The sequence below is a fragment of the Rhipicephalus microplus genome, chromosome 7, assembly GCF_043290135.1.
Source record: "Rhipicephalus microplus isolate Deutch F79 chromosome 7, USDA_Rmic, whole genome shotgun sequence".
NCBI classification, from domain to species: Eukaryota; Metazoa; Arthropoda; class Arachnida; order Ixodida; family Ixodidae; genus Rhipicephalus; species Rhipicephalus microplus.
The window spans coordinates 70,381,296-70,394,920 of NC_134706.1; the positions used below are offsets into that span (position 1 = coordinate 70,381,296).

The window sequence follows — 13,625 nt, forward strand, 5'->3', positions numbered from 1 at the left end:
TGTCCTCCATCTTTCAGCAGATCTGATGTTACCTGATCCTCACCAGCAGCTTTGCCCCTTTGCATGCTCTCCAGAGCTTTTCTGACTTCTTCTATCATTACTGGTGGGGTGTAATCTGGGTTACTGCTAGTTCTTATAGTATTAAGGTCGTGGTTGTCTCGGCTACTGTACAGATCCCTGTAAAACTCCTCCGCTATCTTAACTATCCTATCCATATTGGTAGTTATTTTGCCTTCTTTGTCCCTTAGTGCATACATCCGACTTTTGCCTATGCCAAGTTTCCTCTTCAATGCTTTAGCACTTTATCCGTTTTTCAGAGGGTGTTCAATTCTCTCCATGTGATACCTTCTTACATCGCATACTTTACGTCTATTAATCAACTTCGAAAGCTCTGCCAGTTCTATTTTGTCTGTTGTACTTGACACTTTCATGATTTGACGCTTCTTAATTAGGTTCTTCGTTTCCTGGGAAAGCTTGCCAGTGTCCTGTCTAACTACCCTGCCTCCAACTTCCACTGCACACTCCATAATGATACTCGTCAGATTATCATTCATTGTATCTACGCCAAGGTTGGTTTCCTCACTAAGAGCCGAGTACCTGTTCTGCAGTGACACTCTGAATTCCTGTACTTTCCCTCTCAGTGCTAGCTGATTGATTGGCTTCTTGCGTATCAGTTTCTGTCGTTCCTTCTTCAAGTCTAGGCGAATTCGAGACCGTACCATTCTATGGTCACTGCATCGTACCTTGCCAATCACTTCCACATCCTGCACGATTCCAGGGTGTGTACTCATTATAAAGTCTATTTCGTTCTTATTTTCGCCTTTAGGGCTCCTGCATGTCCACTTGCGGTTTTCTCGTTTTCGGTAGAAGGTATTCAAAATCCGTAAATTATTGCGTTCTGCAAATTCTACTAGTAGCTCTCCTCTGGCGTTTCTAGTACCGATGCCATAATCTCCTACTGCCTGGTCTCCAGCCTGCTTCTTCCCTACCTTTGCATTAAAGTCACCCATCACTATAGTATACTGTGTTTTTACCTTACTCATTGCCGATTCCACGTCTTCATAGAAGCTTTCAACTGAAGCGTCATCATGGCTGGATGTAGGCGCGTAAGCCTGTACTACCTTCATCTTGTATCTTTTATTCAGTTTAATTACAATACCTACCACCCTTTCATTAATGCTATAGTGTTCCTCTATGTTGCCAGCTATGTTTCTGTGAATTAGGAACCCCACTCCCAGTTCTCTTCTGTCTGCCAAGCCCCTGTAGCAAAGGACGTGCCCATTCTGTAGCACCGTATAGGCCTCATCTGTCCTCCTAACCTCACTGAGCCCTATTATATCCCATTTAACACCCTCTAGCTCCTCGAATAGTACAGCTAGACTTCCCTCACTAGATAAGGTTCTAGCGTTAAACGTTGCCAAGTTCAGGTTCCAATGGCGGCCTGTCCGGATCCAGAGATTCTTAGCACCCTCTGCTGCGTTGCAGATCTGACCGCCGCCGTGGTCAGTTGCTTCGCAGCTGCTGGGGACTGAGGGCCGTGAGTTATTTGACGTAAGCATGTGGGAGGTAGTGGCCAGATACTGCACCAGGGTGGCCAATCCCTCTCTGGTGAGGGAGTGCGTTCTCGGCGGTGTTTGCCGGTGAGGCCGCACCCCAGGCCTCTCTTAATGCAGTTCCATCAACACGCGGATTTTTTTTTAATCCGGTTGGGAACTGCGCGGTACCGGGATTTGAACCACGGACCTCTTGCATGCGAGGCGGATGCTCTAACCACTACGCCATCGCCGCAGCTGTGAGGAGGTTTATGAGCCGTTAAAGACAGCGACGAGACAGCGTGAAGAACCGTCCAGTGATCGGCACAGCAACGATCCTAAGCACGAGCCGAGGGAGCCGGGCGTTGGCGATGCTGCTTGCTGCAGGCACATCTTCCTCTTCACAATCGCTCCGCTGAAAAAAAGAGCCATCCTGGCGACCTAAAAAGTTTCAGGGAGAGGCTCAAGGTACGGTTTTAGGCGGGAAACATGGACGATGTTACGTGCACGCCGGCGCATGTCATCCGATCAGGAAACGGCTCAATTAGGTAATTAACCGGAGAGGTTTTCTCTAAAATTGTGTAGGGCCCCTCGTACCGGAGACAAGTTTTGATGAGAGTCCCGGAGTTTGGTATGGGATGGCAAGCCACACGAGAGACCCTGGGGCATAGTTGGGATCCGGAAGAGAGGTGCAGCGGTTTTCGTTCTGGCGTTGCTGCTCGTCCGAGGTGAACGCACGGGCGAGCTGGCGGCACTCTTCGGCTTGTCGAGCGGCATCGGAGATAGGTGGACATTCGGAAGCATCAGGATGGTAGGGAAGTAGAATATCAATTGTATAGGAAGGGTCACGTCCATAAAGAAGAAAGGTGAAAATCCCCTGGTTGTTTGTATTGCAGTATTGTATGCAAATGTCACGTATGGGAGAACACGGTCCCAGTTGCTATGATTAGATGCCACGTACATTGAGAGCATATCACCCAGCGTGTGGTTGAACCATTCCTTTAGCCCATTAGTCTGCGGGTGGTATGCTGTCGTTTCCCGATGAATGACGTGGCATTCCGAAAGCAGAGCTTCGACGACCTCGGAGAGAAAAGCGCGGCCTCTGTCACTAAGGAGCTCTCGAGGTGCGCCATGTCGAAAGATAAATTGACGTAAAATGAAAGAGGCGACATCCTGAGCGGTAGCGCTCGGTAAAGCGGCTGTTTCGGCGTAGCGTGTTAGATGGTCGACCGCCACTATAATCCACCGATTGCCATCTGATGTCAATGGAAGGGGGCCGTAGAGGTCAACGCCAACGCGATCAAAAGGCTTGGCAGGGCACGGAAGTGGCTGCAATTCGCCAGTAGCACGTAGCGGTGTTGATTTGCGTCGCTAGCAGTCAGGACAGCACTGCACAAATTTGCGTACGAAATTGTACATGCCGCGCCAGTAATAGCGATGGCTAAGGCGTTCTTATGTTTTGTACACCCCGGCGTGCCCACATTGTGGATCGTCGTGAAGAGAAGCGCATACCTGCGATCGCAAAGTGCGTGGAATGACCAGTAGCCACCGGCGGCCATCAGGAGAGTAGTTGCGTCGATGGAGAAGTTGATCGCGGATGGCAAAATGGAAAGCTTGACATCGGAGGGATCGAGATACTGGAAGGTTGGGCATACCGGATAGATATTCCAGAAGAGATGCGATCCACGGGTCACGACGTTGTTCGGTGGCAATTGAGTCAAGATTTAACGATGACAAGTACTGGAGGCGCGTGTTTCCGCACGTCGGATCTGGTGGCAAAGGTGAGCGGGGCAGGGCGTCAGCGTCAAAGTGTTTGCGTCCACAGCGGTATACGACGCGAATGTCGTACTCCTGGATGCGGAGTGCCCATCACGCAAGGCGGCCAGAAGGGTCTTTTAGTGTGGAGAGCCAGCAAAGCGCGTAGTGATCAGTTACTAGATCGAACGGGCGGCCGTATAAGTACGGCCGAAACATTCCAAGCACCCACAACAGAGCCAAACACTCTTTTTCTGTCACGCTGTAATTAGTTTCGGCTTTCGTCAGAGTGCGGCTAGCGTAGGCTACAACGTATTCTGAATAGCCGGGTTTTCGTTGGGCGACGACAGCACCTAGCCCGATGCCGCTGGCGTCAGTGTGCACTTTGGTAAGAGCCGTCGGGTAGAAGTGGCGAAGAATAGGTAGCGAGGTGAGCAGACGGCGCAGAGTAGTGAAGGCGACGTCACATGCAGGGGACCAGGAGGAGAGGTTCACGTCACCGCGAAGAAGCTGGGTTAATGGTGATATCATGGATGCGAAATTGCGAACAAAGCGCCGGAAATATGAGCATAGGCTTACAAAACTGCGAAGTACCTTCATGGTCGTCGGCTTGGGAAATTCTGCGACTGCTCGAAGTTTTGCTTGGTCAGGTAATACGCCGTGCTTCGACACGATGTGGCCTAGGATGACGAGCTCGCGTGCAGCGAAACGGCATTTTTTCAGGTTAAGCTGCAGGCCAGCATTGGTCAGACAAGTCAAAACCTGCCTGAGGCAATGGAGGTGCGTAGGAAAGTCGTGCGAGAAAACCACGACATCGTCGAGGTAGCAGAGGCACATAATCCACTTGAGGCCTCGTAGCGTATTATCTATAAGTCGTTCAGACGTGGAGGGCGCGTTACAAAGCCCAAAGGGCATGACGTTAAACTCGTATAGTCCGTCAGGTGTAATAAATGCAGTTTTTTGGCGATCAGCTTCAGCCAATGGAACTTGCCAGTAGCCAGACCGCAAATACAGCGACGAGAAGAATTCCGCTCCGTGAAGGGTCTCAATGGCGTCATCAATGCGCGGCAAAGGATATACGTCCTTGCGGGTTATCTTATTCAAACGACGATAGTCTACGCAAAATTGGATAGATTCGTCTTTCTTACGCACCAGGACGACAGGAGATGCCCAGGGACTGTGAGATGGTCGAATTACGTCTCTACGAAGCATATCTTCAACTTGATCGTTGATGACGCGGCGCTCTTCAGTAGAGACACGGTATTGTCTTTGACGCAGTGGCTGGTGTAGGCCGGTGTCAACATGATGCTTGACTTGCGACGTGCGGCCTAGTTGAGGTTGGGACACATTGAAGGAATTCCGGAACTCATGCAGAAGATCAAGCAGGTCGGCATGTTCAGTGGGGGTGAGGGTGTCGGCGATGGCGCTGGAAAACGTATCCTTGGACGACTCCTCGAGGGCCGACAGTGATTTTGGGTGGTCGCAGTAGTCACCCGGGACATCAACCAAAGACGAATGGTCGAGATCCTGCACGCGGCCGAGACATTACCCCGCAAGCAAAGTGACAAGTGTGGAAAGCGGGTTGAGTATGAACATATTGCTTCTTCCGGCGGCGAGGTTAATCGTTCCGAAAGGCAGTGGCAGAGCTCGACGACTCGTGAAGATATCGGAAGGCATAAAAAAGACTGTAGCATCAGTGTAGGCGTTGCATGAAACTGGAACAAGTGCGAAGTTTTCAGGTGGAATATCGGTGTCTTCATGCACGAACAACTTTGGCGGCTGATGAAGAGCGTCAAGTAATGGGACATCACAAAAGGGTGAAAACTCAACTTCAGCGCGTGCGCAGTCGAGGAAGGCATTATAGCAGGATAGGAAGTCCCATCCGAGGATGACATCATGCGAACAGACAGCGAGGACAATAAACTCCACAGTATAAACAATGCCTTCAATGGACACTCTTGCAGTGCAGGCTGCGAGAAGCGTTACTTGCTGTGCACTTGCGGTGTGGAGTGACAGTCCCGAAAGCGGCGTCGTGACTTTACGTAATACACGGCAGACATTAGCGGCAATAACAGAAACAGCGGCGCCGGTGTCTACAAGGGCGAAAGTAGAATAACCTTCAACAGTTACTGCGACCACGTTAGCAGGAGAAGGGCGAGGGCTTAGACAGTTCGAAAATGGCGCAGTTCTTGCCTCTTGAACTGCGGTGCTTAGTTTTCCTGGTCAGAAGGTCTGGGCCGGCAACACATGGGGGAGGGCGATCGCCGACGAGGAGAGGGTGCGCGCGGCGTCACGAAGTCGGGGTCGTTAGGAGGGGCATAGCGAGGTGACGAGACCGGCCCGTATTGCGCGAAGGGTTGGCTGCCGGGTTGCGACGATCGGACATAGTCGCCGAACGTCTGAGGTCGACGGCGGCAGTAGCGGGCAACGTGTCCGGGAGTAAAGCAGGCGTAGCATATCGGTCGGTTATCGGTCATCCTCCAAGAATTGGCTACTGGTGGTGCCACCCAAGGTGCAGTATAAGCAGCCGGGTGTGCGGGCTGTGAGCGCGAGGTGTAGGTTGGTTGCGGAAGCCTACGCACAGCGTCTGCATATGTGAACGGCGCTGCTACAGGCTGCATCACTTGCAAGCAGGCGACAGGAGGAGCCACAGGCTGCGCTGCATACGTTAGGGGCGCGGCCACAGGCTGCACGGCTGACGGATAGGCGACAGGAGGGCCTACCGGCTGCGCGGCACGCTGGCAGTGGGCAAGGCTGGATAGAGGCGGCTCGCGGTGCGCAAGAGGAACAGCTTGGGCAACCTCTTCCGAAATAGCAGTGCGAAGCGGGGCAGGTAGACGGGTGGTGGTCTCGTGAGTGAAGGGCACTAGGGAAAGTTGGCGGGCGACTTCCTCACGGACGAAGGCTCGAACTTGCTGAAGCAGCGGTGAATTGTCCGGCAGGGTGTCGAAACTGGACAGTGACTCACCACCATGCTGAGGCTGCCGAGTCAGAGTGCGTTGCTTCTTTAACTCGTCGTAGCTATGACACAAGCTGACGACTTCGGAAACTGTGCTCGGATTTCTTGCCAAGAGCATTTGAAATGCGCCGTCGTCGATGCCCTTCAGGATGTTTTCGACCTTGTCAGATTCGGGCATGGTGTCATTCACACGTCGACAAAGGTCGACGACGTCCTCAGTATAGCTGGTAAAGGTCTCGCGAGTCTGCTGAGAGCGGACGCGCAAGCGCTGTTCTGCCCTCTGCTTGCGGACAGCCGGCCGACCGAACACTTCAGCACAAGACGTCTTGAAGACGCTCCATGTGGGGATGTTGTGTTTGTGGTTATTAAACCACAATTCGGCGACGCCAGTGAGATAAAATATCACATGGTCCAGCTTGTCGGCTTCATCCCACTTATTGTTGGCGCTCACCAGTTCGTAGTGCTCGAGTCAGTCTTCGACGTCGGTTCCATCCGCACCGCTGAAGACCTTCGGCTCCCGTAGCGTAGAATGGCCAGGGAAGTGTAACTGGAGTGAAGGCGTCGATGTAGTGGCGTTGGTAGTCATGACAGGTGGTAGCGTGCGGCTTCGCAGCTCCAGGGTGTAGCAACGGGGATTAACAGCACCTTCCACCAAATGTGAGGAGGTTTATGAGCCGTTAAAGACAGCGACGAGACAGCGTGAAGAACCGCCCAGCGATCGGCACAGCAACGAACCGAAGCACGAGCCGAGAGAGCCGGGCGTTGGCGATGCTGCTTGCTGCAGGCACATCTTCCTCTTCACAATATATATATATATATATATATATATATATATAATTCCTCTTATTGGCTACCTGTGGTAGTCCATCAATACCTACCACCGGACTGTATATATATATATATATATATATATATATATATATATATATATATATATATATATATATATATATATATATATATATATATATATATATATATTAATACAGTCCAGTGGTAGGTATTGATGGACTACCACAGGTTGGTTGACAATAGGAGGAATTACTTGGATCCGTCGAAAATTATAAGCACATTTTACTCTATGTTCCGACATGCAAATAAACGAACGAAACTTAACAAAACTTTTTTTCGAAATCCCTAATGGAAACACCATTGCACCTAATCCTACCTTACTTCAATTGAAGAAAACTTGCTCCATAGCTCTTTTCAGTTATATGAAAGTATTCCGTGAGACAACTCAATACCTTCGGTGTCTTGATGATCACTTCAACACTAAAAATATGTCATTGTTAAACATCTTTATCTCAGCCTTCGCCAACAACAGCGCCAACGGCGCACGACCGAAGCTTATTGGGGAGGCAATGACAGCTACAGGATACAAGCAGATGAAGATTTTCATGAATGCGAAACGGAACAACATCTGTTCGTAGTGGATATTTCGTGTAGAAGTGGTGTTGCGCTTGGCAACACCGGTCATTTTTCGTCCATCAGGACGTTGAACCACAGAAGGTGTATGGGAGCTTGCGCAACTCAACTCCTGACCACTCCAGTCTTAAGCAAACGGATGTGGCAAAATATTTGTATAATAATCATCGCGAGTAAGCGTAAAGTTCTTATGTAAATAGGTAGCTTAAGAAACACATAAAATGGAATGTATCTGAAAAACAGATGGTTTCTTTGGGTGGCGATGACATGATGAAACATTGGTGTTTCAGTCTAGTGAACTTTCACTTCATAATTTTTTTCGGAGGTGCCTTGAAGTTTGTTCAAATAAAGTTTCATTTCATAAACTAAAGTGCACACTAGAACGAACGCATCTTGCCTGGCATGGGTTTAGTCCTTGCGTTGCCCTATGTCACGCGGCGGGCCCACGCTACAACAGCTTTGTTGCATACAATTCAAAAGTAAAATTTCATGCAGACATTGTACGAACATGTAATATTGCATGTCATACTCACAGGATAAAGTCAAATTCATTGTCATATAGCACATAGTAGCTTGTATCTGAAGGGGTATTTCCCTGAAAGTGAGTCACATCAGCATTTTATCATGCAATTCCATGTAGCAATTCAATACCCTAATGAGTGTAGGTAACAAAAAGAAGTTGTACCTGGATATCTAAGTGCCTGTAAACCTTTACCGCAGTTAACAACCAAACGAGAAGTTATCTTGAAGCTCTTATGGGTTTTTAGCAACCTATATTGCAAATTATGAGATATCAAACAATATTTCACTTGTGTACGAATATTACATACTATTAGGTTTTTTTTTTCAAAGTACGCAAAAAGAACTAAAAATGTGAAACACCAATTGTCAACTACACCATCAATAATTTTGTTATAAAGAATAGCGGCGAAAGAAAGGTCACCAGTGGCACGTTCCTATATCAGCCAGGCTGGCAAAATCTAGCTATGATTTGTTGTTGCAAGGGCAGTAAAAAAAAGCTGACAAGAAAACATGTTACCTTTGCCTGGTACTCATGCAGCTACTTTGCCATGCCCAACTAAGCAGTAGTAGTCACCAATACGTACCTCAGTTAATCCATGAATGTTGTTTCCTACTCAAATTATGTGGCTGGTTCAAAGTCACGTTTCCTTTGCAATATTTTGGCTTCAGTTTGATCCCAAGCGCCTCGCAGTTAGCACTCTACAGTAAGGTCATTTCAGTCACTATGCGCCTACTTTCTACCGCTATACCTAGTCTCCCTATATTTCTTCTCGCTAAACGATAAAACTGAGAGAAACGCCATGCCGCCGTGGAGAGCGCAGCACAATCTCAAACAAGGCTAGAAGAGGGGAGTTTTCGGGATTCATTGCAAGCTTCTGGAGCTACTAATTCAAGTATGCTTGCAAATTCCTGCTGTTCGAATTTAGTGGCTGATTACAATGAAAAATTACACTGACCGTTTTAAATGGGTAGAAAGCATTCAACGACCGACTCTTCAGGAAGAACGAGTTCAGCTTACAACCCGAATGGTTTCCTTTTTAAAGACGACATTCTTTCTTGAGGACGTTCGGCGCAAAAAGATTTGGTCTGTCTCTCTGTCTGTACACTTGTCTGCTTGCCCATCCTCAACGGCACCCTAAAAGGCAACGGAGTAACCAGCCGATACCTCCAATAGCTGACTCCATCCGCAGCACCAACCAATGATGCTCAAGTTTCAGCGTTTCTACTTGTGCGCTCTTCGATTGAAAATCAATTATTGCGCATATCTGAGGCACCATAACAACACGGAAATATTTTGTATGTATATCGTTTACGGGATAAGGCATACATAAGCAATTCTAAGAACCGTAGCGTTTATCACACTGCGATGACCATGCAACTCTTGAACGAAAGGCAAGCGTTTTCAAAGCTTTGCTAAGACAACACGGTGTTGGCACCTACCCGTCGCCTTGCATTCACCATATCACCTTGGAGACAGGCGTGCTCGCCGCACGCGCACTTAGTTTTCCCAAACAACTACCAGATGGCGCTCGTATCTCCAGTGTGAGCTGTTCAGTTCGGGCTATCAAGGTGGATGGACGTGCTTTTTTAGCGCTCCGGATCGACTGCGCAGATAAGTGTTTTTGCATGTTTTGAGCTTGTCTTTATATTTATAAGTCAGCGGTTCAAATCTTCGTAGCACTTATTTTATGGTACGGCTTTTTCGGGAGCCAGTCACCAGGTATTCATTATTTAGTGCGGTTGTCTGTGTTTGAATTTTTTTGTAGTTGTTTTTTTTTCATTTGCCACCCCGTGGGGGAAGTGCGCGTACATTGAACACGCAAATTTTTGTAGTAGAGCATAGACTTTCTTTTTTTCGTAGTGCAGGACTCGAGTTTAGTATTTATCCAGTATAGGGACAATTGGTGTCAGAAAGGCATGGTTAAAAAGACTGTAAAGTGTTCAGGATGTGGAGTGGGTTTGAAAGTGGACCGAAGCGTAGAAGCGGATGGAAAAGAGGCTGACGCGAAGTGTAGGCAACGTGAGCTCGAGGAAAAAAAATGGAAAAGATGATGGTTGCCCAGGGTGAACTGCTGTTGAGAATCGCCGAGCTCGAGACTGCGTTGGCGACAGAGCAAGAGAAAACGAGGGAAATGGGAGAAAGACTGAAGTCCGCCGAGGAAGCACTAGCGAAGCTGAACAAAGAAACGACCTACCGAGAGAACAGTAGGGAACCTCAACCAGAACGGTGGAGAAGGAAAAGCAAGCAAGTTTGGAAAAAACAGGTTTAGCCGGTTCAACTGTCGCAAAGCCCAGCTTCAGCGAGGTAGTGGTGGGGCAGGGACGGAACAAAGCAGCCGGCGTCACAGGTGCAAGTAGCCCCCAGGTGCAGAACGGTCCAGCTGAAAAGTCACAGCATGTGATAATCGCCGGGGACTCGAATTTAAATCGATGCACAGAAGCCATCAAAGAGAGGGTAAAAGGTGACAAGAGGGTTGCAGTAGGGGTGTTCCCAGGACGCAAGCTGGAAGCAGTCATGAGGCAAGCGAGCGCAAAGCTCAAAACGACAGCTGATAGACGAAACCTCGTGATAATTTCAGGCGGTTTAAACGATGTCTGAAATGAAGATGCAGCAGGACTAGCAGCCACACTGGCGAAAGGCGTCGATGACATGCGCGCCACTTCTCCTAAGGTACAGGTAGTGATATGCACGATACCGGAGGTACCGTTGCGTGATAGCAACCTGCAAAGAGTGGTGGTCCACGCAAACCAAGAGATATGGCGGATGAGTCGAGAGAAAGGCTTTGAGGTGGTGGAAATAAACAGAGAGGTGCATAGGTTGGGGGGTTTTCAACGAGACAGAATTTACTTCAATGGGCGGCTAGGTCATGAGGTGGGTTGGTGACTTGCAGGACGCGCAGTAGCTTTTTTGGGGGCAAGCGAGCCCTTCGGGGTGCAGGATAGCTAGTAACGAGGAAAACAACCAGGGAAACTTGTCGACAGTTGGTATGGATAGATACGATTCCAAAGTGGCACCAGTATCTAAGATAGGTAGAGTCCGGGGCATAAAAGGACGTAGCCACGAGCGCCGAGCCAATTCAGACATAGGGTATATTAACATGCAGGGTGGTAGAAACAGGCTGAAGTGGGAAGAGATAGAAGAACAGCTAAGGGAAGAAAGGCCGATAGTATACGGTTTTGTAGAAACACATCCCAGGGACATGGAACAACCTCCGAACAATCCGGACTACGCGTGGGAATATTGTAATAGAACAGAAGGCAGCAGAAAGGGGGATGGTATTGGGGCATTTTTTCATAAAAGTACAGACTGGCAAAGGGTCAAGCAGAAGTGCAAGGAACATTTATGGCTAAAAGGGAAAGTGGCAGGTCAAGTGAAACTGCTTGGTTTCGTGTACTTGTGGACGGGAGCAAAGGCCAGAGAGGAAAACCAGGCAATGGTACATTGTATATCAAAAGACATTCTGGAGTTAGGAAGAGAGTGCGAGATAATTACTCTAGGAGACATGAATGCGCACATAGAAGATATAGATGGGTATACCGACCCAACAGGCAAAATGATCATGCATTTGTGTGAAAGGCTTGATTTGATCATTTGCAACAGTACCGAGAAATATGAAGGGCAAATTACATGGGAGGTAGGAAGGCTTCAGTCAACGATAGATTATGCACTGATGTCACATAGGATGTATGATAAGCTCAGGGGAATGCACATAGACGAAGGTGGCTCCAAAAGTCTGGGTAGCAATCACAAACGTATCAAGCCAAGTTTTGGAAGAGCAGTGAAAGTTGGAAGGAGACAAGATGAGCAACTACAGGAAAATTTTTATCCAGAAAGGCAAATCGATATAGCCACTAAACAAATTGAGAAAGTAATCACGGAGGATAATAAGACAGTGTGGACATACACGAATTTAATTAGACTCTTTGAGCTAGAGCTTGCTAAGACGCGTGACAAGTCACCCCGGAAAAGAAGACACAAACCTAAAAGTTGGTGGGATGAGGAAGTTAAGAGAGCCATAGCAAAACGTCAGGAAGCCTCTAGAAAACACAGACATGCTAAGCAGTGAGGTGAACCAACAGATAATGTTGAAAGAAAATGGGCAACCTTTATAAGCGGTAGAAAAGATGCAACCTTTCTGATCAATGAAAAGATTAGAAGGAAGGGAGCTCAGTGGCTGGCAGAAGTACATAAAAAATATAGAAAGGCAGCTGCGAAATTTTGTAACCATCTAAACTCCCTAAGAAATGAGACGAGCCTAGAGCGGAGTTTTATAAGAACAGCCCAAGGTGCTAGGCGTGAAGGGGACGAAGCTATTGAATATATAAGAACAAGGGTGACAGGAAAATTTCAAAAAAGAGTACTTTATGCACCACAATAGACAAGGGCAAATCAAGTGGTGCAATGACTCCATTTTCACAACAAGAGTGGGAAAGGGCTGAGAAAAGGGTTCCTAGTAGTACATCAACAGGCCCAGATGGCATTCCAATTAGGCTGATAAAGACATTAGGTCTGAAGTCTAAACAGGCTTTGAGAGAGGCAGTGAGCACAGTTATAATCGATGGTCAAGTTCCCGATGGATGGAAACTTAGCAGGATGAGCATGATCTATAAAGGAAGGGGGGACAAAGCTGACATAAACAACTACCGGCTATAACAGTAACAGGTCTACAGGCTGGCGATGCAGATTATAAAGGAAAGACTGCCGGCGTGGATAGAGGATGAGGGGGTGCTGGGGGAACTGCAGAATGTGTTTCGGAAACACAGGAGGTTGGAAGACAATCTGTTCTCACTGACGCAGTGCATCAAAATAGCAGAAAAGAAACACAGGCCCCTGTGGCTAGCATTTTTGGATATCAAGGGAGCGTACGATAGCGCGGTTCCAGAGAAATTGTGGGGAATACCGGACACACTAGGCGTGGAACATGTAGTCACTAATCTTTTAAAGGGTATCTATAAAGGTAACAAGGTAGTTATAAAGTGGTAAAACAGGTATCCAATCCTGCAGAGGTAAAACGGGGGCTTAGGCAGGGGTGCCCCCTGTCACCCTTATTATTCATGATGTACCTACAAAGATTAGAGGCAAAATTAGAGGAAAGTGGACTAGGCTTCAACCTCTCTTTAGTCAAACAAGGAAACCTTATTGATCAGGCACTACCACCATTAATGTACGCAGATGTTATAGTGCTAATGGCCAAAAACAAGGAGATTTGCAGAGATTGATTGACATCTGCGTTAATGAGAGAGATAGGTTAGATTTTAGATTAAGTAAAGAAAAATCAGCAGTCATGATTTTCAATGACAACGAAGGTAGTGAGCTTAGAATACAGGAGGTCACGCTAGAGATAACAGATCAATACAAATATCTGGGCGTATGGATAAGCAATGGGACCGAGTATCTGAGGGAACACGAAATTTACGTGACGACTAAAGGT

The 13,625-nt window shown here is 47.8% G+C and overlaps 1 protein-coding gene across 7 annotated transcripts in view; it reads right to left on the reverse strand.

Annotated features, from left to right (window-relative positions):
• The window catches only part of LOC119179190 (uncharacterized), a 226,675-nt gene that overhangs the window by 30,431 nt on the left and 182,619 nt on the right, over positions 1 to 13,625 (reverse strand). For all 7 annotated transcript variants that reach the window (XM_075869263.1, XM_075869266.1, XM_075869261.1 and 4 more), the window contains one exon: positions 8,205 to 8,266. In XM_075869263.1, coding sequence (XP_075725378.1) covers positions 8,205 to 8,266 — 62 coding nt within the window. The remainder of the gene's footprint in view (positions 1 to 8,204; positions 8,267 to 13,625) is intronic.